The sequence below is a fragment of the Macrosteles quadrilineatus genome, unplaced genomic scaffold, assembly GCF_028750875.1.
Source record: "Macrosteles quadrilineatus isolate MER2022 unplaced genomic scaffold, UCM_ALF_1.0 Scaffold_1__1_contigs__length_201487025, whole genome shotgun sequence".
Classification (NCBI taxonomy): domain Eukaryota; kingdom Metazoa; phylum Arthropoda; class Insecta; order Hemiptera; family Cicadellidae; genus Macrosteles; species Macrosteles quadrilineatus.
In genome coordinates, this window is record NW_026542594.1 from 158141555 (window position 1) to 158166919 (window position 25365).

Sequence of the window (25365 nt, forward strand, 5' to 3'; positions counted from 1 at the left end):
CTGTTGGTTTGGGATCGGCATGCAGCATTGCTAATCGGCACAGTGTGGTACAAGCCCGCTTTGCGTCAACACTTTCTGCTTGGCAATGCCGATCTGTGCCATTTGGAATAGTGGGGATGCAGCTTTAGGAGTTATGGATTCTCTGTCATAATGCCAGCAATATGCCACAGGTTATATCCATTATCGTAAAATTAGCTGCCAATTTTTCCAAGAGGTTATCGATATACTGGTTTACACATTTGAAAGTAGTCGCGAGAATAGCAAATGACAAGCGGTGATGTTCTGTGTTACGACGAGAGTCGACTTAGTTTCCTGAAACACTCACAGATAGCAGCACTGTCTGGAACTACCAATTGGAGGGAGAAAGACGGGAAAACAAGTTGATTTCTAAGCTTGCCAGAAGGGGATTTTATGGGAAATTTACAACCAACCTATACTACAATAAAGCACCCATTTCTAGCTAAACGCAGACAAAAATACCCGTTCTTCCCGGTGTGCTGCTGTGCAGAAATTGAATTGAATGTGTTGATTGTGTGTTATTGTGTGTGTTGTGTTGGAGGCGATGTCGCGACTCATGGGTGAGCGTTCAGGGTGGCAGAAAGGAACTAGAGCACTCACCGGTGAGTGGCCCGCTCTTGAGTTAAAAGTAGTTAAGTATAGACCACCACCACCTTTTGAACGTTAGTCCTTGAACAGCTTTATTGTTGCTTTTATTGGACAACAAATTTCGGCTAAAGGGCTTCAAGTAAAAATTATTGTAAATACTATCATTATTAAAGTTCGAATATATATTTTTTATATGGCACACTTAAAATTATGTTTGTCAACACCAGTTGGTTTTGTTACAGAGGAGTGCCAAGGTAGAGTACCCACCCCCGGCACACCGCCCTGTAGGAGGAGTGAAGGATAAGTCTTCTGTCACCTCAGGACTACCCAAGGCTGAACCCAACCTCACCAACCTGTTCTACTCTGGGTATCAACCTCCTCTTGCCTTCATTCACCATGATCCCTCCAAGGTGAAGTCGGAGTTGAAGGCATCACAGTCTCCGTCTCTGGTAGTCACCAAGAGTTCACCTGCCGACAGGGAGATGGGGCTGCCCAACCCACCACCCTTAATGTCAGATTTGAAAAATTCAGTGATAGTGGAAAATAAAATACCCAAAACAATGGACAAAACTAAACTCAGGGTGTCTGAACCCCACTATCTTCCCTCTGCTCCATCAGGAGGAGCTCAAATGAAGTACGAGTATAGAAGTCCTTCTCAATCCCCCCACTTGCTCTCACACCAATCCCATCATTTTGACCAAGCTGCAAACTTAGCGAGCATTAGTAAAGTTCATAACCACAACAGTGCTCCTGTTTTACACCAACGGGCAAGACAATCGCCACTTCCTCCTCATAGACAATCTCCCCACCCCCCTCACCGCCAATCACCCCACCAACCCTCTCTTCCCCATAGGCAATCTCCCCATCCTCATCCTCAAAGACAATCTCCTCATCCTCATCCTCATGCTTCCTCTCCGGACCAAAGGTATCCACCAGGAACATTAATTTATTCAAAGTCTGCAACAGTAAATTCCTACCCTTACCCTGCTCCAGCGCCTCCTCCTCTTCATTATGCAGCTCCAGTTACAACACCTCCTAAACCTAAAGTTAGCAGTCCCGCACCACCCCACATATACGGTAAGCCTAGCAGTGGAATTTCTGCGGGAACACCCATTTGTAGAGCACAAGAAATGAGGCTAAGTCCACTACCACTAACATCAACGAAGGCTCCATTAACAACTTCTCCGTACCAGCAAATGCCACAACACCACCCTCCCTCTCAACACCATCCTCCACCTCAGCACCAGGGAGGACCACTGAGAGATAACCTTCATCAACCTCCACCTCCAGCTCACTCCAGCAGGGGGGTTTACGGGATGTACCAACCTCCTCAAGGCCCAGGACTGGCAGTTAGTGTTAAACCTCCTCCATCATCTCCTCCGTCGAGGTCATCCCCTCTTGCGGCATTCCAGACACAACCCTTAGACCTCGGTGTCAAAGAAGACCAAGACCGAGGGGCATCACCGAAGAGAAAACTCGCAGATGATCCTGAGTGTTTGGACGCAAAGAAGCGGCGCAACGAAGAGCCAGTGCTTTCGAGGGTCAGTGAGCCTAGCCCTCTATTGGCTAGTGCGGCTACAACGATTACTACAGTAGTGAACACTGCCGTAACGGACAGTTTAGATAGACCAAGTAGTGCGGGAACCCCTGCTCCTCCCGCCTGTCCTAGTCCTAATACCCCTGCCAAACCTCCTAGTGGGGTCGACAGTGAAAAGTCAAATAGCCCTGGCCCACCTCCTAGGACTACATCATCTTACCCTGTTCATAAACTGAAAAAGGCATGGTTACAAAGGCACTCCGGAGAAGATGGTACAGACGATAAGGACATTGTCGGTTCTGGTAGTTGCGTTACACTGCCAATTACACTTCCTAAAAAAGAGGAACGAACTGAATGTGTTAGTGCTGTGAATTCTTTACATAGTATAGGTTCTATGGCTGTTAACAGTATAAGTAAAACTAAGCCTAAAAATGGTAGAAAAACTGCCAAAGATAGTCCTTTATTAAACGGTCATACGTCAGGGAAATTGCCTGATGCTGATGACTCGTCGAGTTCGGATCCGGATAGGAAAGCTTCGCCCCCTAAAAGAGTGCCTCCTAAAGTTAAAAGAAAGAAGGGTGGGAGAAAGCCTGTGGTAGAAGAAAATAAGAGAAAAAAGTTGTCTGCTAGTAGTACTGATAGTGGTAAAGAAAGTGAAAGTGACAAAGAGAGTGATACGGGTAGTGGCAAGAAGGCCGCGGGTGACAAGAGTGAGAAGACAGCAAAAGACAGCGGAAAGAAGAGGGGTCGGAGGCCTAAAACCAATCAGTCCACCCTTCCAAAAAACGAAGGAGGTAAGTTTAAAACTGAAAGTTTATCTACTATTTTATCACCACCCATTAGCTACTCTTTAACAATAATTATTAAATAATTTCAATTCCTATTGGCTTTTAATGAATCTAGTTTGTTTTCATAATCTTATAAACACTTATGATAAAAAAATAACTAGTAGTTGGCTTATTTTTCTTAAAAGGAAAAATTCTACACTTAATTTGGTAATTTTAGGCACGGTGTTTTAATTACTGGTTCATTTATTAGCGTGACTCTTTCAGGTACGACTTTATCTTTAAAATATTTTGTCACATTCACTATAACAGACACAGTGCCATCCCAGCAGGGAGCTTTATAGACTTCTACTACTGTTTAATGAAAACAGGAAATATTCTTCTAATTGAGACAAAATCATAATTACCATTTGAGTCCTCTAGTTTCTTCTTCTGTCCAGGCTTTTTACTGTAGAATAGCAATAGGCGCACTTTTATACCTGTTACAAAGAAAAAATGTGCAGCAAGGGACGACTGTTGTGCGCTTTCGGTTCTTGTATGTTTTGTGTGCGACTATGTAGAGCCCGAGTGGCGAGCACTCTGCGGTTCGTATCACGCAGGGCTCAGGATCTTCCTCCAGCATGACATTGTTCAGTCGGACCTTAATAACCCAAACTTTGATATCTCATTCATAATCCCCTTGAAATCCCGCTATAGGCTATCACTATGTAAAAAGTAGCCTACCTTGGATGCAACTGTTGTTTTGTATATCATAGTATGTAAAACAAACCATATCTGTTTCTTTGTTGTAGTATTTTATTTGGTGAAATCTATATTTGTAAGAATAGATTACTTACGTCAATAGCTCATTGAATCATGAGTTTCACTTCAGTACATGTGTCAAACATCTACTGAAGTGAAACTCACGATTCAATGAGCAATTGACATAAGTAATCTATTATTACAATAATATTTACAGCTCCGGGGCTTAACAATGAATTTAAAGAAATCTATATATTTAATTCCGTAAGCGAATCGGTCCCCACGAAATATCACGAGCAAGGAAAAAGGTAGCATGGCTTATTTCCTAACGAAAGTAAACTGCTGCAGTGTTTCTATAAGGTGTTTTAAATAAAGCTTGTGTAAACATTGTGTATTTGTATGTTTATTGATTTAAGTGTTCTCTGCATTTAGGTTAGAATGGTAATGCAGTGTTGAAATGTATCATGTTGGGGGAAGACCGGGACCAAATGTATAAAAAAAGAGTGTCTTTCATTTCAATTTGTATACATAACTAAAAAAACAGTAATTGTTGCATGGTCTCCTAGTTATGAATATATTCTTGTCCAGCTGTTACGATTCTTTGATTCCATTTAAATATGAGTAGGCCTACTCATAAGTTTAACATGGGAAACTGCAGAGCCACTACGGTGGAGCCCTTTTGATGGATCTGCACCAAACTTTACACAAACCATCCTTGAATAATGCTTAATAATGCCTGAAAGTTTCATTACAATCTGTCGAGCGGTTTCGGAGTCCATAAATGTCAAACAAACAAACACACATTGGATTTTATATAGCCTATATACAGTCTAACCTTGATATAACGAACCTTGATATAACAAATTCCTTGATATAACGATTTTTTTTAAATCCCCTAGAACTCTCCATAAGACACAATGTATATTTTACCTCTACATAACGAACAAACCATAACAACGACCTTGATTTAACAAATTTTTCGTGATTTCGGCTAAATAAGACACCTCAATATAACGAATTTATCATTGTCAGAACCTCTACATTGCGAATTTAACCTCTGCATAACGAATTGTTGCTACGTCTTTCCCTCGATATAACAAATCCCCCACCCAATTATTGTTTTGGGAAAATCTGTTTCTTTATCAAATTAAATGGAAAGGTCACGTCATCGCTTGCGCTAACATTCGTCTGCTCCGTTTTACATCTTTGTCTGCTGTCGCTGCGCGCGCTATGTTGCAACTGAGAACTGATTTTATTCACTGAGGACTGATGACGACGTAATGTTTAGTAAGCTGTGATTGAGCGATATGGGATAACTATGGTGAATTGCACAATTTTTGGATAAAGAGAAACCTAAGAAAGAATATAAAAACAAAACCAAAGAGAAAGAATAGCAACATCGTTATTTTAACATTCCTTTTACGAGTGTTTTTATTATCCTTAAGTTGGCTATGATTATACACTTTTGTAATGACTTATCTAATAATTTATTGTTTTCAATACGATTTGTTTCAACTAGCAACACCAATGCTATTGTTAATGATTATTATTATTGACATTCCTCTCCTCTGTTGTGATAAATCAGTACTGTACTGTACTGTAAGTAGCCTACTGGCCTATCGCGAGCAGTAGCTTACAAAACTTTCTACTGTTTTGTTTTGTTCTTTACATGGTTTATGACTACGCTATACAGTGTTTGGCTAGGTTTTAGGAGGGTTAGAACAAGCTGTGATTTTAAACTTACAGCTTTTAACCTGTAGCAAGGTCAATGCCATTGTCATGATTGCGCAATATTCAAGATCCCTCCCCTTTATTATGCCGGATAATTTAGGTTCTACTGTACAGTAAAGTATTGTAGCCTATGCTACTTTAATTGTATTTGAATGAGGTCAAATCCCGACCTATATTGACCGACGCTGGTTCTGAACCTCGACTTAGCGAAATTCCTGCAAACCTAACCTCTATATAACGAACCTCGTTTTAACGAAATCCTTGATATAACGAATATTCAGTTCGGTCCCTTCAGATTCGTTATACTGAGGTTGGACTGTAGATTAACTAACTAAATGCATCAAGAATACAACGTAGAGCAAAAGTGCCTAGGTTTTTAGGATTTTTTGGGACGATATCAATCTTAGCTGAAAGGAAAAGAGTCGAAACTGGTACAAGAAATACAAAACTTTACACTTTATACTCAAAACAATAGAATATACGGTATATATTTCACTGTCACTGAAGCATTTGAACCTAAGGTAATGCATTTTTCAGGTGAGGAGTCGCGCCCCAAAAAGCCCCGGGACGAGCCACCAACGCCGCCCCAGCGCGACCCCTTCGCCAAACCACCCGTGGGGCAACTCAAGAAAACAGGCGAGAGCTTCTTACAAGACGGGCCGTGCTTCGAGGTAGCTCCCAAGCTGGCCAAGTGTCGAGAGTGTAGGTGGACCCCTCACCAGAGGAGCCGCAACCAACCCAACATCTTCTGTCGCTTCTACGCCTTCAGGAGACTTAGGTAACAAACAACTAATCCATCTCTAGTTTCTCTAATTATTCATCTAATATGTCATAACTTTCTAAAAGCGTGACTTTCTGTTTCATTAAGATGATATATTTGATAATTAATGATTATTTTGATAGTAGTACATTTGACAAGCTCATTATTGACGAATTACCTGTATATCATTGCGTATCAGAGTGTCATACTATATATAATTTGTTTCATTATGGGAAAATATCTATTTGGTGAAAATTGATAACAACTTGTAGGCCTAAATATTTTAACTCAAAATCTGTAAGTAATATAATTTACTACTTAATTGGTGCGAAAGCAGTCATTTGGGATACCAATTGGTCATGCTATTCATTGAGGGAATTACTTGATAGTTGAGAAACAAAAGTAAATTAATAAGAAATAATTCACTGATAACCTTGCACTGGCAGGTACACCAAGAACGGTCAGTTGGCCATCGCAGGGTTCTCAGATCCCAACAGAGACGCTACACCAGATGACCTCAAGCTGTGGCTGCCACAACCCGAGCATCCTCCTCCTGACCTGGACATGGACATGTCCAGGTTCCTCCTACATCAGGTGGGAGACCAGTTTTGTGACTTGCTTCAACAGGAGAAAGAAGCCATCTCCATCCATATGAGTGAAGGTAACATTTCAACAAATTCCATATTGAATTCATAATATTTTTTTATCTATGTTAAACTTAACTGTCTACATAAAGGCAAATTAGTTTTAACTTTGATTAATCAATTTTCCCTTCTTGATTCTGTTTAATTTGGTTCTGTCCTCATCAAGCCATTTTCAACTGACGTTCACAAAATGGCAAAGAATAGCTCATTTAAACCAGAGGTATGAGAAAAGGCTTACATTTTGTACAGAATCTGAACTAGAGTTTGAATTAAAAGAATCTCGCAACATGATTGTGGAAGATCTCAGCAAAGAAATTAGGCTAACTATCAAACATTTTCCAAATAAGAATGTAAAATGTTATTTTATTAAGTTATGCAAATAAATGTTTGCATAATTAGACCAAACTATGTAGGGGTATTGATTGAGTCATCTTATTATGTAATTGTTCTTCATTAAAATAATTTTTATGGACACAGTGGGAGTATCACGCCTTTCTACATTCACTCAAGTTATTAAAGCTATGTTCCTGAGTTCAATCAAAATTCTTTCCTAACCTATCAATATTAAAAACTAATTTTCCAAAACATCTTTTAGGTGGTTTTAGGTTTATAGCTGAACAAAATGAGATATTCACGCTATCTTTGACTATACACAGACTGTGTATAGTCAATGACGCTATGCATCATTAACATTGCGTATGCCTCACCATATGACCACAATTTACGACAGAGTGTTTGTTGCAACTGGTTGTTAATGTAATCATATTGTTGATGACAATGCAAATTTGGCAATGAAAAATTACCATTTGGAATAGAATATAATTATGTCTCTTTTATCTCTTTTAATAAGAGCTTTTTTTGTGATATAGATAAAACAATAGCGTGGAAGCGGGTGGTGCAGGGAGTGAGGGAGATGTGTGATGTCTGTGAGACGACACTCTTCAACTTCCACTGGGCTTGTGGCAAATGTGGCTTTGTCGTCTGCATCGACTGCTACAAGGTAACTGTCACAGCTGTCATTGAAAATAACATTCACTTTTCTTTAGTTAAAGCTTAGTATTTTCTACTAGGCGACTCACTCTTACGTACATATCAGGGCATGTGACACCTGGTAGTAAATTTGTTAGTTAAAACCTAAAAAATTTGTTTACGATATATTGTGTAAACCTGTTTGTTTATTGTGTGAATGTTTACAGAGCCGCAAGCAAGGTACAGTTAAGATGTGGGGAGAGCCAGGTCGGGACCGAGACGACAAGTCATGGCTACTGTGCACCAACAGACAAGGCCACGAGCAGGAAAAGCTGATGTTGACACAGATCATCGCAGGAGACTCCCTACACCAGCTGGGACGCAAGGCTCATGAGGCCAGAGCTACGTGGGGCATCCCCATGCATTGCGGCTGTCCTCTGGCCTCCGCATCCACTGTCAAACCCACCAATGGCTTCTGCAAGGTAAACCATTTCTCCTGATTATGATACTCTTTGGAAATTAATTTAAGCTTTTCTGTTTTTTTCCAAATTTAGTTGTTGTTTAGGTTTGTACCTAAAGCGATTGCAGAGGAGGATCACTATCTTACCATGATCGTAAGAGACAGTCCAAATTTTAGCTTCAATTAAAAAGTTTAATCTTGGTAATGTTCTTAATGTAAAAAAGAGCACATTTTACGGAGTTTCTTAACAAAGTATTGCCACCTAGCATAACATTTTCAGCTTGAAATTTTAATCCTATTGTACTATTTTGTGTTGTAGCCTTTATTACTTATTTTTAGGACATTCTCAAAAGCATACAACTGAAGACTGAACCTGTAAATGGGCAAATTAAAACTGAAAAAGAGGAAAAGACTGATGAAAAAAATTCACCTCTGAATTGGCTAGCGGATGTTGCTCTCTCAAATGAAGATAAAAAGAACTCGTGTGGGGTATGTATATGCTTTCTACTCACCATCATAGAACATATATATTGCAACTATCTACAAATATATTAACAAAAACTTAATGAACTTTTAATATTTTGCTTAATGTTATTTTACTGCTCATTATCTAAATATAGAATTTAAACACTTTTAGTGGTTTAAAATATTGGATATTGGTTGATGTAATATTCCTTGTTCACTTTTACCAGGCCTACCAAAAACACAAAATATCAATGAACTATTGAATGTAATAAAAAGTATCACATTACAGCATCATGAATTACAGGGTGTCTACCAACCGGGAAATCCGGGAAAACCGGGAATTGTACTTAAATTTTTACTGGCCATGAAATGTATGGGAATTGTCCTTAAATGCCAGACTATGTCCTTAAATTTTTAATGGGCCATAATTTTATTGATCGCTAGTTGGTTAGGAGCACATAAAAGGTTTATTAGATGTTTGTTTACATTTTCATAATTTATTACTAGAGTAATTATGCAATAAAAATTCCATTAACAATCTCAAACCCATTAATATTTTATCACGACAATCAAGTGTCAAGTCAAGTACTTCCAAGAACTGTTGACTCAGTAGCTAGCTCATAAAAGTTGTATCACTTTTATTCCTTTACAACTTCTTTTTTTATTACTAGAGTAATTATTAATAGATCCCAAACCTATTTTATCGTGAAAATAATAGCTTTATAATGGCTGTTAAATTTCACTTCTTACTTGTACTTTCGGCTTGAAGATTCAATTTGCCGCGGCCAGTGCCTAGTGCCATAAAACTGTTTATGGTTTCAAATTAAACATGTAAATAATCTACAGTCTTATTTTGTAAGTTAACCCCTTTTTTATGGACATTTTATCATTCAATTGACAAAACCACAAGCATTGTTGTTTGCATTCATGTTTTATCACTATGTAGGCCTGCTTGGTTTCAAATTATGTCATTGCATTTTCTGTATCTTTGTCTTATATTGTTGGCTATTCAGGTTTCAATGTTTTTTGTTTCCCATATATTTATTTATTGAGTTGTATGCTTTAAGCAATCTAAATCTTATGAAATAGTATGATGATAGTGACTTTGCTGCTATTATAACCTCATTGTTTGTTACTCAGTTTTGTCGCTATCGCAGGAGACAATGATTGCGTTTCTCTGTTACACTATAAAAGCTTTACCTAAAGTATAGGTAGGCCTATGTTTGTTTACTTTCAATAAATTTCTATTTTGAAATTTTTAACTCTTATCTATTATTATTTACTTGTCTCTCTGGTACAACTACAGTGAATAACAAGATTAATACAGTTTGACAAATCTGGAAAATTATTCGGTAGGCCTAATAACACCGACAAAGGTTACGGCAAAGTGTCCTTAAATGTACGGGAATTGTCCATGAATTTTTTTATCCAGAATGTAGTAGACACCCTGAATTAGTAAATTTAGACATTACTGTATGTGACATGCTTTTAAAAATGAAATTAATAATTCAATTTGAATGATTTTAAGTTTGAAAATTTCTTTAATGTCGATAGTTTTTAATTTCTTATTTCATTGTTTGATTTTAGGAAAGTGCGTGCAGTAGTGACTCGGATGATGACAAGGATGGGAACTACTCTACATTGAGAGAACTGCTGATCAGACCAGGGCCCAAGAGCAACGGCAGTCGAGCGGCATCACCCACCTCCAACAACACTCTTCCTACGACCAACAACAGCAGTAAGAGCAAGAAGTCACATGTGGATACGCTCAACGAGGTGATATCCAGCGTAATAGAGCACTCTGTCAACAAAACCGAAGAGGACACAGCCACGGACAAGGTGGCGACTCCGCAACTGAAGCACTTTGTGAGACGCTACACCTGGCCGCAGAAGTCGTGGAGAGACCCAGTGCCTATCCGCATCATGACACTGACTGAGAGTGAGGACTTGTACCCTGACCTGCCTCATTCATGGCTGTGTGAGGGACGTCTACTGAGACTACTCGACCCCAACCACAGTGGCAACTACAGGATATTCCAGGTATAACACACACTTGGCTTATTAAAACATTAGCATTGATTTGCAAAAGTAAAAACTTCAATATAATTCTTTTTAACCCTCCATCGGTGACACCACGAAGTTTTCCTCTGGGCGCATTTGTTTTTATAGAAAAATATGTGATATCACCAGCGTGCAGCTTTAGGAGTAACAGTATCTCACGTGCATCTTTCTAGGCTAGGAACTGAATGAATATTATTTTATCTCACACCTCCCCCACTAAACCCCTATCAACCAGTCGAAGACCGAAGAGTTTCATAGCACGGAGCTCGGCTTTGTGAGTCACCAATGGTATTTTGTTTTTGTTTGATTTATTTTTATAAATATTTAAAGTACAATTTTATTGATTATACATTGTGGTTTTAATACGGTTTTGTATTTATTAAATGTAAAAAAATATTTTTGTCTAATGTTTCAACACATGGAAAAAACCTCAAAAACTGTGTGTCACCGATTGAGTTGTTTTTGTTGTTATATTATAAAATATGAAACCTATATATTTTATAATTATGTAAAGAGGTTATATTGATTTCATCTACAGTCTTATTGATTATACGCATCTTTGTAAGGTTTTATATTAATGTAGGTACCCTATAACAAACTTTGTGTGTCTAATGTTTCAACACCGCGTTCATCAAGTTTTGAAAGCAAAGACACCCACAAAAGGTTAATTGGTGATAGTGTTCTTTATGATTGCAAAATTTAAATTTTTTTTAGTGAATTTTTGTAGTTTAAGTGATTTTTTATGTATGACATTGATATTAGTTTTTAGTTTTCTGTCTGATTTACAATTTTTTACTGCCATTTAAATTATTATTGTGTTGAATCTTATAGGCTCTAATCAATAGGCTATCCCCCGGACATTTGATTTTTGTGTAGCATTGAGACTTCTTAGCCTAGGTATTCATGTTTTGACGTCAACTATGCATGTAATTTGTTGTAATAAAATCTTGATTCTTGATTTGTAAATGATCCTGTTTTTCTAGGATCAGTGGAAGAGAGGTCAGCCTGTTATTGTGAGTGATGTATTGAAGCATCTGGATAAGGAGCTATGGCAACCGGACTCGTTCATCAGGGATTTTGGTGAGACCAAGAACGACCTGATCAACTGTATGACGGGCAACGTTGTGCCCAACCAGTTCATGCGCAAGTTTTGGGAAGGCTTTGATCATGTCAACAAGAGGCTCAAGGATGACAAAGGAAATGCTATGTTGCTCAAACTAAAGGATTGGCCGCCTGGTGAAGACTTTGCAGAAATGTTACCATCAAGGTTAGTACCCCATCAAGTAACTATTATTTCATTTTGTTTGAGTTAAGCCTCTTAATCACACAAACTATTATTTCATTTCATTTGATTCATAGCCTGGCGCTAGCTAATGGTTTGTAATTAAGTTTACATTTTTGCTACTTTTAAAAGGACTTCAAAATGGTTTGGGAAAATGTCAGTGAATCTTTTCTCTGAGCGTATTGTTATACACATACACATTAAACTAAACAGTAATTTTGACATTAATTAAAAGATTAATGCTGCGTATTGTATAAAGCACCTCTAATTGAGTTGCCTGTTGTAGGTTCACTGATCTGATGAAAGCTCTGCCAATGGGAGAATATACGCAGAGGACCGGTCGACTAAACCTCGCGTCAAGGTTGCCAGACTGTTTTGTGAGACCAGATCTGGGCCCCAAGATGTACACAGCTTACGGCTCAGCTCTGCATCCTACTAAGGGTACCACCAACCTTCATCTTGACATCTCTGACGCTGTCAATGTCATGGTCTATGTTGGCATACCCAAGGATGCTGAATCTGACGACCATATAAAGGGTGAGAATCACAAGCATTGCACACCAAGTCACAACAGTAGACTCTTAGTGGGATACTTACTATGCCAGACTCTTGTTTGAACTATTAAAGGATCCAACCATGAGACGTTCAATTGAAAATAATTGGTACATTTCAAACCCACTCATCATGAATGCATTACAGTAGGCTTAGGACATTTAAGGCTTAAGGTCATGTACTGTACCACATAAAAAAGAAACCAGTAATAAGTTACCTGCGTCTATTGCTTTAATGTGAGAGCTTGTATGGGATAATTATTTACCACATCATGGAGCAATTTGTTTGGAACACACAACAAACCTTAATGTCAACAACTTCTCTACACATAACAGTCAATACAAGATTCTACTTTACAGTCCTTGCAGATGCTTTTGTCATAGCACAGCACCTGGTAGTTTTTGTTAGACAGAAATTACATCGGCCATTATTCCAATTTTTTTTACGTTGCATTGTAATAGTCCTTAAGCCAGCAAATTCAAACTCTTTATTCACTCATATATCAATTATATATGCAATTAGTATACACTCAGCAGTAGTTATCACTATCGAGTAGAAACTTTCACATTGAATGATAATGGTCATCACAATATTCTCGGGGTAAACAATGTTGACCGCACTAATAATATATTCTTATAATATAACACAAATTTGATTTTAAAAGAAAAGTAACTTATCATTGAGCCTAAACTGTATTGACATAACATAACATTGATGACCAATGTCAATGACTGTGTGGGTAAAATGTCTCCTGACATTACACATCGCTGGCTAAGATACAGTATAATATCTACAATTACAAACTGGCACTTCAATTAAGATGATAAGATCATTCAGTAACGGAGTTGACTGGAAGATATTCAGAGGAGAAAGCACTGTGATGCCCTTTCGAGTACTTTATCTCATACTAAACCCGCGGGCTTTGCCCCGTTTAACTTCACAAGTGAGCTCGTTCGCATGGCTCAATCACGTCCTGGTTGAAGTTCGTTCGCTACGCTCACTCGCCTTTGGGCTGGAGCTCGTTCGCTCCTCTCACTTGCCTTCATCAGGTTAGCTCGTTCGCTACGCTAACTCACTTCCAGGTTGAAGTTCGTTCGCTACGCTCACTCACCTTTTGGTTGCAAATTGGCTGTAGTCTTAAATTAAAAAAAATAATAATAATGCTGCACCCTGTAACTTTAATGCTATTGAACATCATAGAACAGAACCAACTTGTTTAATTGAAACAGCTGTTAAGAAATTCCTTTTAAATATGAAAAATCATAAGGTTAACATGGGAAACTCCAGAGCCACTGGGGCGGAGCCTGAAACCCCGATCAGAATAAAAACTACTTAGTTTTCCTATTTAATGCCCAAAGAATTGGTGTACCGAATTTCAGCCTCCTAGGTAAATGGGAAGTGGGAGAATTAGTGATGAGTGAGTGAGTGAGTGAGTGAGTCAGTCAGTCAGTGAGGGCTTTGCCTTTAATATATTTAGATTTAAATCATGCCTAGAGAAAAATTTTTCCCGTATGGGCATTCATGGGTTAAAAAAAGAGGTTCTCGGTGTAGGTTGCTTCTTTTTGATTTTTGTCTTTGTTGAAACTAATTAAATCTATATATTAATAGGCAAGCATATTTCTATAAAACCTTTTTTCTCAGCTCGTGTGCATCGTAGGTAAAGTGTACGCATACTGTTAGAAAGATTTTTTCCAATAGGTATGCAGAATCCCCTTATAAATTAAAATAGGCTCAAAAATAAGCACAAAAAATGAGTTTTAAATTTTAAATAATTAACATGGGACTTGAGGTTGCCATGCTGGTGGCAATATAACAACGAAATATAATCAGAAAATCAAAACAAATGGAAGAAATTCCAATCACGTGTTTTATTTACAGCATGGGGTCAATATAGAGAAGTCTCTGTATATTATATTATTTTTGTTACAGTTTTCGACCACTAGACAATCACTTGTGCTATTTATAATCAACTAATATAAATTTTTCAGAAGCCTACCGAGCTATCGACGAAGCGTGTTCAGATCTGTTGACACGGCGGCGAGTCAGAGATAAGTCGGAGCTCCCAGGAGCTCTGTGGCACATCTACAGTGCAAGAGATGCTGACAAAATCAGGGACTTGCTAAACAAAGTAGCAATAGAGAGAGGTGCAAGACTAGAGCCCCATCACGACCCCATCCACGACCAGAGTTGGTACCTGGACGCTCCACTGCGGGAACGACTGTACAAGGAATATGCTGTGGAGGGCTACGCGATAGTGCAATGCCTAGGGGATGCCATCTTCATACCTGCTGGTGCCCCTCATCAGGTAATGCAAAACATAACATCACTTTGATATGAACTTTTGTTATAAAATGCTTTTGCATTAAACTACTCACTATTTAGAAGCCACACTGATTTAACAACGTCATTTATTAGGCCTCAAACATCACTCCGTGCTTTGATGTGGCCTATATAATCTTGTTAAAGCCTGATTAGGTTTAAAAAATTATAATTATATAACAATTACGTTTAAGTTGATCATGTTATTTTCACACCGATTACATAAGGTCGTTAACATATTGTCGGGAATCAACTTCACAGTAGCAATAATAAGAACTGAGAGACAAATTTAAATTAAAGATGTTTTCATATTATTTAAGTCCTTATGTAGGATGTTCCACTGTACATTAAAAACACAAAACTTAATGACCTTATATATTTTTATCAGGCAGATCTTTAATAGTTCTGCATTTTTTAGGTGCGAAACCTGCATAACTGTATTAAAGTGGCCGAAGACTTTGTGTCGCCAGAGAACGTCTCCCATTGCTTCCATCTCACCCAAGAGTTCCGTGAGCTCTCTGACACACACACCAACCATGAAGACAAACTCCAGATCAAGAACATTATTTACCACGCAGTGAAGGACTCTTTGTCTATACTCACGACCAAGGAAAACTACAAGCAGGAGATGAAAATTGAAAATGCCGATTCGTGATTACAACTGCCACTCTACTCATAACTTTTTAAAGTATTTCTTGTGATAGGTGCTGTTTATTTTAGTTTCATGTGCTATGAACGTTTTAATTGTTATAGCGCTTTAAAGAAGTTTTAAAAGTTATTTTTTAAGTGTTTATGTATATAGTTTTGTTTATTCTTTCTCAAAATGCGATCGGTACATAGTGTAAATATATTAAATAATCGTATTATAAGCGACACTAAGTGACGCGAGTTTACTGTAAATAATACATTATTTAATTTTCTGAGTCTTGAGGCGAGTAGATAAAAGCCGATGGACTTCGGGTCTGATGTATATATTGTATCTATAAATAAGTAAATATGTGCAAAACACGTCGTAACAGATCCCGCCCAACTTTGCACTTTTTCTACAACAATTTAGGTATGTTAAGTGTTACGGCTGTTCTAGATCTCACTAAATGTTACAGAGAAATGTGCATTTGTAGTCATGTCAAAATATTCCATGGCATCGTCGATTACGAAATAATTTTTCCCGATGGTACTTAAGTAACTGTTGTAATTGAACTCGTACTTGTTACCACTCATTACCATTGTCTCTGTGTATGAATAATGTGAGTTCAACTTCCATTATTTTTTTCTCTATTGTAAAGAATGGGTGGGCCAGAAGAGTCCATATTTTGTTAACTCACTCCATTGTTTGGTTTTTCTTTATAACAAAATTAATCATGTCCCGATTCATAACTTTATGGTTAAATGGAAACTGTTTTAGTTCTCAATGAAAATAAAGTGCTATTTAAATAAAGTGCCAATGTGGATAATGTGTATATTGTACATCATTTCCTTACCTCATTTTCATTTTACTAGTTACCTACTTTAAATCATACATTGAGTTTATATTGTATTTTTTTTAGCAGAACGAGTGAAGCTCATACTGCCAAAGAAGTTTTATTCTAACAATTATTTTTTTTCTTTTTACATTCACCTGCACTATTGCAACAAAGATTGAGTGAGACTATGATTTTTAATCTACTGTATGTATGGAAATTACTCTTTTAAGTACGGTAGACCTACAATTTGTATGGCAAGAACAAGGAAGAGGATGGTTTGCATTTACATTTACAAGTTATTTACTCAAATAAAAATTAGCAATATGCTACCTTATTTTGAGAAATTTATTCAAATTAACAAAATATAGGAATTTTACTAGCCTTTGAATAATATGCTGCTTTAAAATAGAAATTATTAAGTTGTCCTCAAGCTCTTACTTAGAACTGAAGTGGAAGGAAACAAACAACTAAAATTTATGCTACCTTTGCCTTCTGTGCAAAAGACTGTATTTTGCACCTTTACCAAAATATGAAAATTTAAAGCAAGTTTAAAATACAAATTCGAGTTGTCAATTTTTTTATGATCATTACTTTGGTGTCTGCGGATTTCAATTAAAGAACCGACCTGTGTTCTAATTGGTTTATTGAGTTTTAAAGTATGAATAAATAGGCCTAAGTACATAAATGAAGATTTGTCCATCAAGACTAAACTACTATATACTTAAACTCAATTATAAATTATATACTAAATGATTTTCCATTACTTCTTAAGAGTAATGGTTCTTTAGTGAGTTGGTGGCTCAGACGGTAGTGTCGCGGACTTCAGGCCCATGGCAGCGATGTCGTGGGTTCGGATCCTGGTCACTGGCGATAACATACAGTTCACCTTTGTACTGTACCGGCTCACTCCTTACTTTGCTGAAAACGATCCACGCACGGGCGCTTAGTCTATGTGAATGGGCAAATGCAAGGTTAAAAGACGCCGCCAACCTCTTTAAAAAAAAAAATATTAGAACTTCAAAAAATGGAAAGAAAGACTCTGTTTGAGTCTTGTTCTTAGTTTATTGTCATAGTTCCAATGGATCCTTTAAGAGGTAATAGAATTACATTAAATTTAGTATATCTTAAGAGTCCATTGGAACTTCAAAAAATGGAAAGAAAGATGAGCAAGACTATTAGAGTCCATTATTGGAACTTCAAGAGCTTTTGAATCTTGGAATTTCAGAATTACTCTGTTGAATTTTAATAAGAAAGTATTAAAGTTGTAGTAGTAGTATGTGTTATATTTCTCTTATTTAAATTAAATTAAATACAAAAAAATATATAAAAAAACTAAACTTAAAAAAGAAATTAAATAAAAAACGTGAAATATTCATTAAATAACCACAGAGGTAGAAAATCTTTCTCTTTAAGCTTATTCAGAAGAAGAAAAGAGAAAACCCGATTTTTACCTCAATAAACCCCCCATAAATCCCGTTCCTATGGTCCGATACAACCCTGTGAGTTTATTTTCAGAAGAAAAAAGAGAAACCCCATTTTTACCCAATAAAACTCCATATAAACCCCATTCCCATGGTCCGATTGCTGATCATGTTGGTTCGCGAACTCGTTGGAAGTAAATGAAGGTTTACTTTTTACTTCCAAATTTCATCAGTCAGATGATTTTTGCTCGAGTTATTGTGCTAACAGACACATATTAATACAGTGGAGTCCCAATGATCCAAACTTCTGTAATCTGTAAGTCTGCTTAATCTAAAACCGAAAAAAAAATTGTTCCTTTTTACGCAGTACGTGCTGTCTATTATCGGGGAAAGTCTAAACCAGCACCGTCGCGTGATGACATTAATGCAGTTTATTGTAGACACAAAAAGTGATGAAACAGTACGTACATGCTGTCTGTCACCCATTGGGAAAAGCGAAAACTGCTAGCACTGTCGTGCAACGACAGTTGGTTATACCTTGTTGAAGTATTCTGTAGCGACCGGGCGAAATAGTCTTGTTGTTTAGTGTATTTTAGTAAACAATTCACAATTTTTTTTGTAAATATTTTTCATTTTCGTACAGAGTTCCAATCCTGCCAAATCAATGGATGTTATCTAAGTGATAATGCCGCAACCCCTAGGTCTAGCCTAAAGTCGTGTGAAAAACAATCCCGGGCTCAACCTAGCGTCCTAACAAAAATAAATAAATAAAACAAAAACTTTTAATCTGAAATATTTAGTAATCCGAAATGGGTCCGGTCCCAACCATTTCGGACTATCTTTACTGTACATATTATGAAGTATAAAATTAATTTGAATAACTAGAGGTTGAACATATTTCTCTTTGAGCTTCTTTTTAGAGTTTAGTCAGACAAATTCCTTGATTGGGAATTTTGATTGTGAAAATGATTAACTTTTATCTTGGGATAACTTATTCTAGATGGTGTTGTAGTTGTTTTTTCCGTATTCTTTGACATGGAAGTATTAGCTTAGTTAAATGGCAGAGGAACTGAATTTGTATCTTTGATGGATAAAGGAATAGGATTGTTCGGTTTGGTTGTATTACCTTTGTAAGGCAAAAGGTGTTGTGGATTCCTTCTCAAAGTAGTGTTTCCTGTCTTAACCCAGTAGGACCTTAGTTCTTTACCTAAGCTGGTAATAATTGATGTTCAACCTCTAGCCCAGTCAATAAAGGTTTTATGTCGGAACAAATTAGTGACAAGCAAAACTATATACCACTGGATAGTACACATAGAGCTGTACATTTTCCCAAAAGTCCCCTAAAATCCCCCCTGTGCTTTCCCCCCCACCCACCTCAAAGTCAGGAATTGCAAGGTTTTACTAAATCACGCTTAAGTCCAGTATGGTTTATCCGATTGTAATCATTTATAGCTCGTTATATTCCTAAATAAATTGTCTAAAATAAGTTCCTTTACACTCTTGCGTTAAATCCAATACTTTCTTCAAAATTTAATGATAAACTCTAAAAATAAGCAAATCTTCAAGCCGATATTTCAGTTTTTCTGCCGTAGTTTTTTAAATAGTAGAAAAAATTAAAAACGCCTTCTCTAAAAGTTGTAGAGAATGTCTTTCTGAACATTTTCATATAAATAAGTATAGGATTGTGATATAAATATGGGCAGGGGATTGGTAAAACGAGACGAGAGTCTGGGCCTCGACGACGCAGCAGCCGTCGTGCCGCGCGCCGCCTTATAACTGCGAGTGTAGTTATCCACCCAGGGTAAGGTACAGTACAGAATGAGTTTGTTATGCAAAATCAATTATCTATTAATGAGGTTTTAACTAATACTGTCAGAGATAACATTGATTGGTTGGCTTTAAACCTAAACTTGTATTATTTCTTGATATTAAGCAATACATAATATGAAGGCTATTCATTGTTAGTTTATTATTTAATTTTAAAGTAATACTTATAAATAATGAGTATATTCTTTGTGCCAGTTTTGGTTCGGGGGAGTCTTGCTCCTAACCCTTTTAAAGGTATTTCCATTATCCACCACCAAATAGTGTTGAGTGGGAACACAGCAGATAATGTGAAGTCGCCACAGACATTTAATTGAGCAGTTAACTGCGAAAAACCAGCCACTATAACATTTTTCAGTCCAACGCGGGATTGTTTGTTTGCGTATGATTTTATACTTATAGTCTCGGCATTGAAAGTTCCTGTGGCAATCCTATCAACTTTTGTTTGTATTTCAACGCTAGATTTTGGTGTGATACATTGAATACCTCCCATAGCGTGGAATGTATCAGGCCATCTAGTGTTCTCACGTTAACATCGGCGTTATCAAAAACATGTTGTATAAAGGCTTCTTCCTTTATTACAGGCGATCCCGCAGTGATTAGTGAGTTTAAGTAAATAGACGTTTCATTATTGGACGCACAAATTCCCATCGAGTTAAGCATGTTTATTAAATGCTTGGATCCAAATAACCTATGAAGTGTTAGACTGAGCCCCAATTGGACTGAGGACAGAAAAGATCGTGGCCTGACAGCTGAAATGATCGCATGATTAATAACGATACGTTTCCTTTTTATACTACTTTGTTCTGATGACGTTCTTTTCTTCGTAAGCCTACTTGTGAAGAGTGCCAATGACTCGGGAATCAAACTTTCATCTCCGCTTTTGATTTCATCGACGCCTGGATAAGACTGAGTGTCATAAGTCATCTTTTGAACATCTTCCTTTATTATATCAGCTGCTTTTGTCACAATTCTCAATTTTTCAGCCTGCTTGTCAATCTCTCGATCTCTGTACCAGCTATCTATAATTTTATTAACTGTGTCAGACAAGCAGATTAATTTTTTTTTTGCCTGACACGCTAGACACTAAGATATGATCTTCAAAATGTTTTACAAGACGCTCTTTTAGCCATCTGTCTGAATACATATCCGTTGCTCCCGTGATTCTGCTCAGTAAGTCTTGAAGCTCCTTAATAGTGAACTAGTCACACAGCTTGGCAAAATGATCTTCGGCAGTAGCTGGCCTTCCAACAGAGCCCTCTCCAGAAGAAGAAAACGATGTGAAGCACTTTTTGTGATACCGAGCCTCAGGTGCAACAAGGTCACTCACGTTCAACAAACGAGCTCTTACTCTTTCTCCCCAATCATCACTCCGTTCGTCACATTTCTGAAGGAAATTCTCCCTTATTTCTAGTGTTGCCACAACTCGAATTTCTTTCCTTCGGTCCAGAGGAGTTTTGGAAGTGACTAACGCCGAATCTCCACAGATAAAACATTTAGTTTTGAAGTCAAATACTTCCCCCACGCTTCGCCGTGTTGATGTTGAAGGGATACATAGTTCTGACACCCCCGATGACAAAACCGCCGCGGCAATGCTTGAAGGTCTGGTGTAATCCTGCCTACACTTTTTATGAACTTTAATGGTCTGTTTACCTTCAATTTTTTCGTGAACACCATCTTTTCGCTTTAAGCTACTCTGTACAATAGTGTTAAGTCCTTTTGAGACTTGTACAATATCACTGTCCAGGCTGTTGTCACACGACGGACAAAGGGCGTCTGCATCATACATGTCGAACAAAAGTGAATTACCGTCCAGACATGAATGAGTGAATCTAAAAACTGCAAAAAATTAATCCTTAAATGAAAAAATGTAGATTGTCATAGCTAGGACGTTAGATATTCTGGTTTTTATATACATTTTAAAGCTATTCGTTACCAAACTGTTATAACCAACCTTCTAGTTAGAATATCCAATAACTAAATAGTGTCCAATCACAATCACTTGTCAAAATTAGTTGTACATCACGCCACTGTACTACTTCTTGTACTGTCATACGCCTTTCACTGAATTACTTCTTGAAACCACACATTAAAGTTGAAAACTTTTTAGCAAATCGAGACTTTATCAGCACCGTTCACAATAACTCTCCACCTAAGACTGACGAGACACAGAACTTCAACAGCTGTTTTAGGTGCTAAAAGCGAGCCACCGAACTTGATTGACACGTCATAAATGGGGTAAGTGTCAGTATAAACTATTAAACTCTTAAACTATAATTTAATAAGAGTTCATATAATTAATTACAGGCATACTGGCATTTGTAATTAATTGAAACTAGGGCGATATTTAAAGTTTCATTAAAGATTATAAGAAATTAGATATATAAATAAATAATATAGGTATAACACTAAAGTCTACTATGTAGTCTCTGACAGTATTAGTTCAAACCTCATTAATAGATAATTGATTTTGCATAACAAACTCATTCTGTACTGTACCTTACCCTGGGTGGATAACTACACTCGCAGTTATAAGGCGGCGCGCGGCACGACGGCTGCTGCGTCGTCGAGGCCCAGACTCTCGTCTCGTTTTACCAATCCCCTGCCCATATTTATATCACAATCCTATACTTATTTATATGAAAATGTTCAGAAAGACATTCTCTACAACTTTTAGAGAAGGCGTTTTTCATTTTTTCTACTATTTAAAAAACTACGGCAGAAAAACTGAAATATCGGCTTGAAGATTTGCTTATTTTTAGAGTTTATCATTAAATTTTGAAGAAAGTATTGGATTTAACGCAAGAGTGTAAAGGAACTTATTTTAGACAATTTATTTAGGAATATAACGAGCTATAAATGATTACAATCGGATAAACCATACTGGACTTAAGCGTGATTTAGTAAAACCTTGCAATTCCTGACTTTGAGGGGGGGTGGGGGGGAAAGCACCGGGGGGATTTTAGGGGACTTTTGGGAAAATGTACATCTCTATGTGCACTATCCAGTGGTATATAGTTTTGCTTGTCACTAATTTGTTCCGACGTTGGTCGTTTTTGTGTCTTTATTGACTGGGCTACTCTACATGTATGGTTATTTAACTAATATTTTTATTTATTAATGCTATGTCAGCCAAGTTTAGCTTTTTTTCTGTCTTTATAGTTCTTCAGATCTACAGGATAGTGTTTATAGCTGTGTTTAATTTTAATTCGGGTTCAAGTTGAAAACGATCACTTGGTGATTCGTCCTGCATACCAATAATCAACACCATCAGAAACATCGACTCTTCCAAATTGACCCCAATCACAGTTTTTGCATGATTGTGAAGGTCTGATAATGTTCTCAATTAGCATGGAATCCAGTTTAAGTTTTAGATACCTAGCACGTTTAAAAATTAGGTTCTTTTTTGGAAGGAAATTATTGTGGAATGGAAGTCCCAACACTGCATCCGGTCAGGTCAGGTGCAGTCCGGTAAAATTATTTCGGATGACAGCGATAGGCTTCCGGCAAGCTTCCGGTGCCGGAGAGCTCACGTATGCGCAGACAACTTCTACTCACTCGTGACAGTGACAGTAGCAGCAGACGTGGTTTTGTGGTGTTTGTTGTCCTCAATCAACTTTTTGTTGTCCTCAATCAAACGGAACAAGGTATGAAATTCTCCCTCATTTATTCTACTCGCGTTTATACTGTGCACCCACAACCTCTTTATCGCTGACATGCTCTTCCTCTTCCGAAGCAAGAGCTGCTGCAACTACGAAGATCTCTTCACTGTCACTGTCACTCATTGCTTTAGGGAAATTTTGTTAAAACTGACTAATTTTATGTTGGTTTAACCCATTGGCGCCGACTTACGAGCGTTACTCGTACAGCCGCTGCAGGCCCGGCGGCCGACTTACGAGTGCCGCTCGTGTCACCGCTAGGCAGCGCCATTAGTTATTTATTTATTATTATTTTTCGCCCTTTTTGTTTCTTTTTACTATTATAATGTTTATAAATATCTTGCTTCTTGATTTGCGTATTTACTCATTTATTTTAGCGAATAACAAACAATTTTGTGTTGCCATGGAAACCACATTTCACCAAAAATCAGCTGCGGTAAGGTAAACAAACAATTTTAAATAAATGTTATTACTTATAAAAGTACACAACTTTTAATTTTTCTACGTAGGGAATCGATTGAACTTTATAATAGTAGTGTTATTTGGTGTCTGGATTAATCTTGGAATTTTTATATCAAGTTTACTTTCAAAATATTGTTTTAAAAATTTTAATTTTTATAATCTTTATATACAGGGTGGCTGGTCATCAGTGTGACAAAATTTTTTTGCCGTAAGTACAAAGTAAATGCAGTGTAATGATGCATATAAAAGGTTCCAAGTCCAAAAATTAGCTTCTCAAAGAATTATTTTATGTTTTTAAAAAATAACTATGTTTTCAAACTTAGTACAGCTATTTCGCAATTACCTGTAAATGGATTTGAGAAGACAATGCCATTTTTGTGTTCTACATTAAATTTTGAATAAGAATAATAGAAAATGACGGAGGATCAGTTGTAAAAACTCCATTGTAAATAGATTCAAAGATAAAAATTAAGATGTTTGATAAAAGTTTAAAAAACATTGGTCTATTGTATTTGTTCACACCCTGTATACAAGAAAGTGTCCGAATATGTTAAAAACTGTGCCATTTTATAAGCTTTCTAACCATATGCTATACTATTGAGGTTTAGATCTTCTGTTGTTTGTTTTAGTGGTTTGAATACCAGAAAACAGGGAAATTTTTTACTGTTTTTACTGTTCAAGCTGAAACAAAATTACAACTTCTGCTTAATACATGCCGTATTTCCATGTTTTAAATGTTAAAGACACCCTGTTTACTGGTATTCAAACCACTAAAACAAACAACAGAATATCTAAACCTCAATAGTGTAGCATATGGTTGGAAAGCTTATAAAATGGCGCAGTTTTTAACATATTCAGACACTTTCTTGTATACAGGGTGTGAACAAATACAATAGACCAATGTTTTTTAAACTTTTATCAAACATCTTAATTTGTTTGTTTGTATCTATTGGAGTTTTTACAACTGATCCTCCGTCATTTTCTATTATTCTTATTCAAAATTTAATGTAGAACACAAAAATGACATTGTCTACTCAAATCCATTTACAGGTAATTGAGAAATAGCTGTATTAAGTTTGAAAACATAGTTATTTTTTAAAAACATAAAACAATTCTTTGGGAAGCTAATGTTTGGACCTTTTATATGCATCATTACACTGCATTTACTTTGTACTTACGCCAAAAAAATTTTGTCACACTGATGACCAGCCACTCTGTATATATTTTTTTTAGTTTAGAACTTTGACTATCCAATTACCACTTTTCTGTAGACAATTTTACTGTGAACAAAATGGTGAAAGAATTATTAATTTATTACCTAAGGTTTTCTTTCTATAGCAGTTAGAGTAAAAGTCTACAAATTTGGTAAAATTAATTGCCGCCAGAGGGTGCTGCAGCTAGCGTATTAATTCCTTCCCCAATGGGTTAACACTTCTTCAACTCACAGTACCGCTGTCCTCGCACAGACTGGTTGCCGGAACTGGAACGCCTGGCAAAAAACACCGGATCAAAATTAACCGGACCGGACGCAGTGTGTGACGAGCCTTAGGCTACCTTTAGTTTTTGTATATAAATTTTAAATACAAAGAAACTAAATGTCAAATATCTCACAATCAAAGCGTTT

At 37.0% G+C, this 25365-nt stretch overlaps 1 protein-coding gene across 2 annotated transcripts in view; it reads left to right on the forward strand.

Moving 5' to 3' along the window:
- Positions 1-16370, forward strand: part of LOC128988364 (lysine-specific demethylase 3A-like) — a 170488-nt gene extending 154118 nt beyond the window's left edge. For both annotated transcript variants that reach the window (XM_054409591.1, XM_054409602.1), the window contains 11 exons: positions 849-2937; positions 5938-6178; positions 6607-6821; positions 7674-7804; positions 8001-8255; positions 8573-8722; positions 10286-10738; positions 11743-12026; positions 12328-12578; positions 14582-14898; positions 15331-16370. In XM_054409591.1, the coding sequence (XP_054265566.1) occupies positions 849-2937; positions 5938-6178; positions 6607-6821; positions 7674-7804; positions 8001-8255; positions 8573-8722; positions 10286-10738; positions 11743-12026; positions 12328-12578; positions 14582-14898; positions 15331-15567 (4623 nt within the window). In that variant the 3' untranslated portion in view covers positions 15568-16370. The remainder of the gene's footprint in view (positions 1-848; positions 2938-5937; positions 6179-6606; positions 6822-7673; positions 7805-8000; positions 8256-8572; positions 8723-10285; positions 10739-11742; positions 12027-12327; positions 12579-14581; positions 14899-15330) is intronic.
- The last annotated feature ends 8995 nt before the right edge of the window (positions 16371-25365 follow it).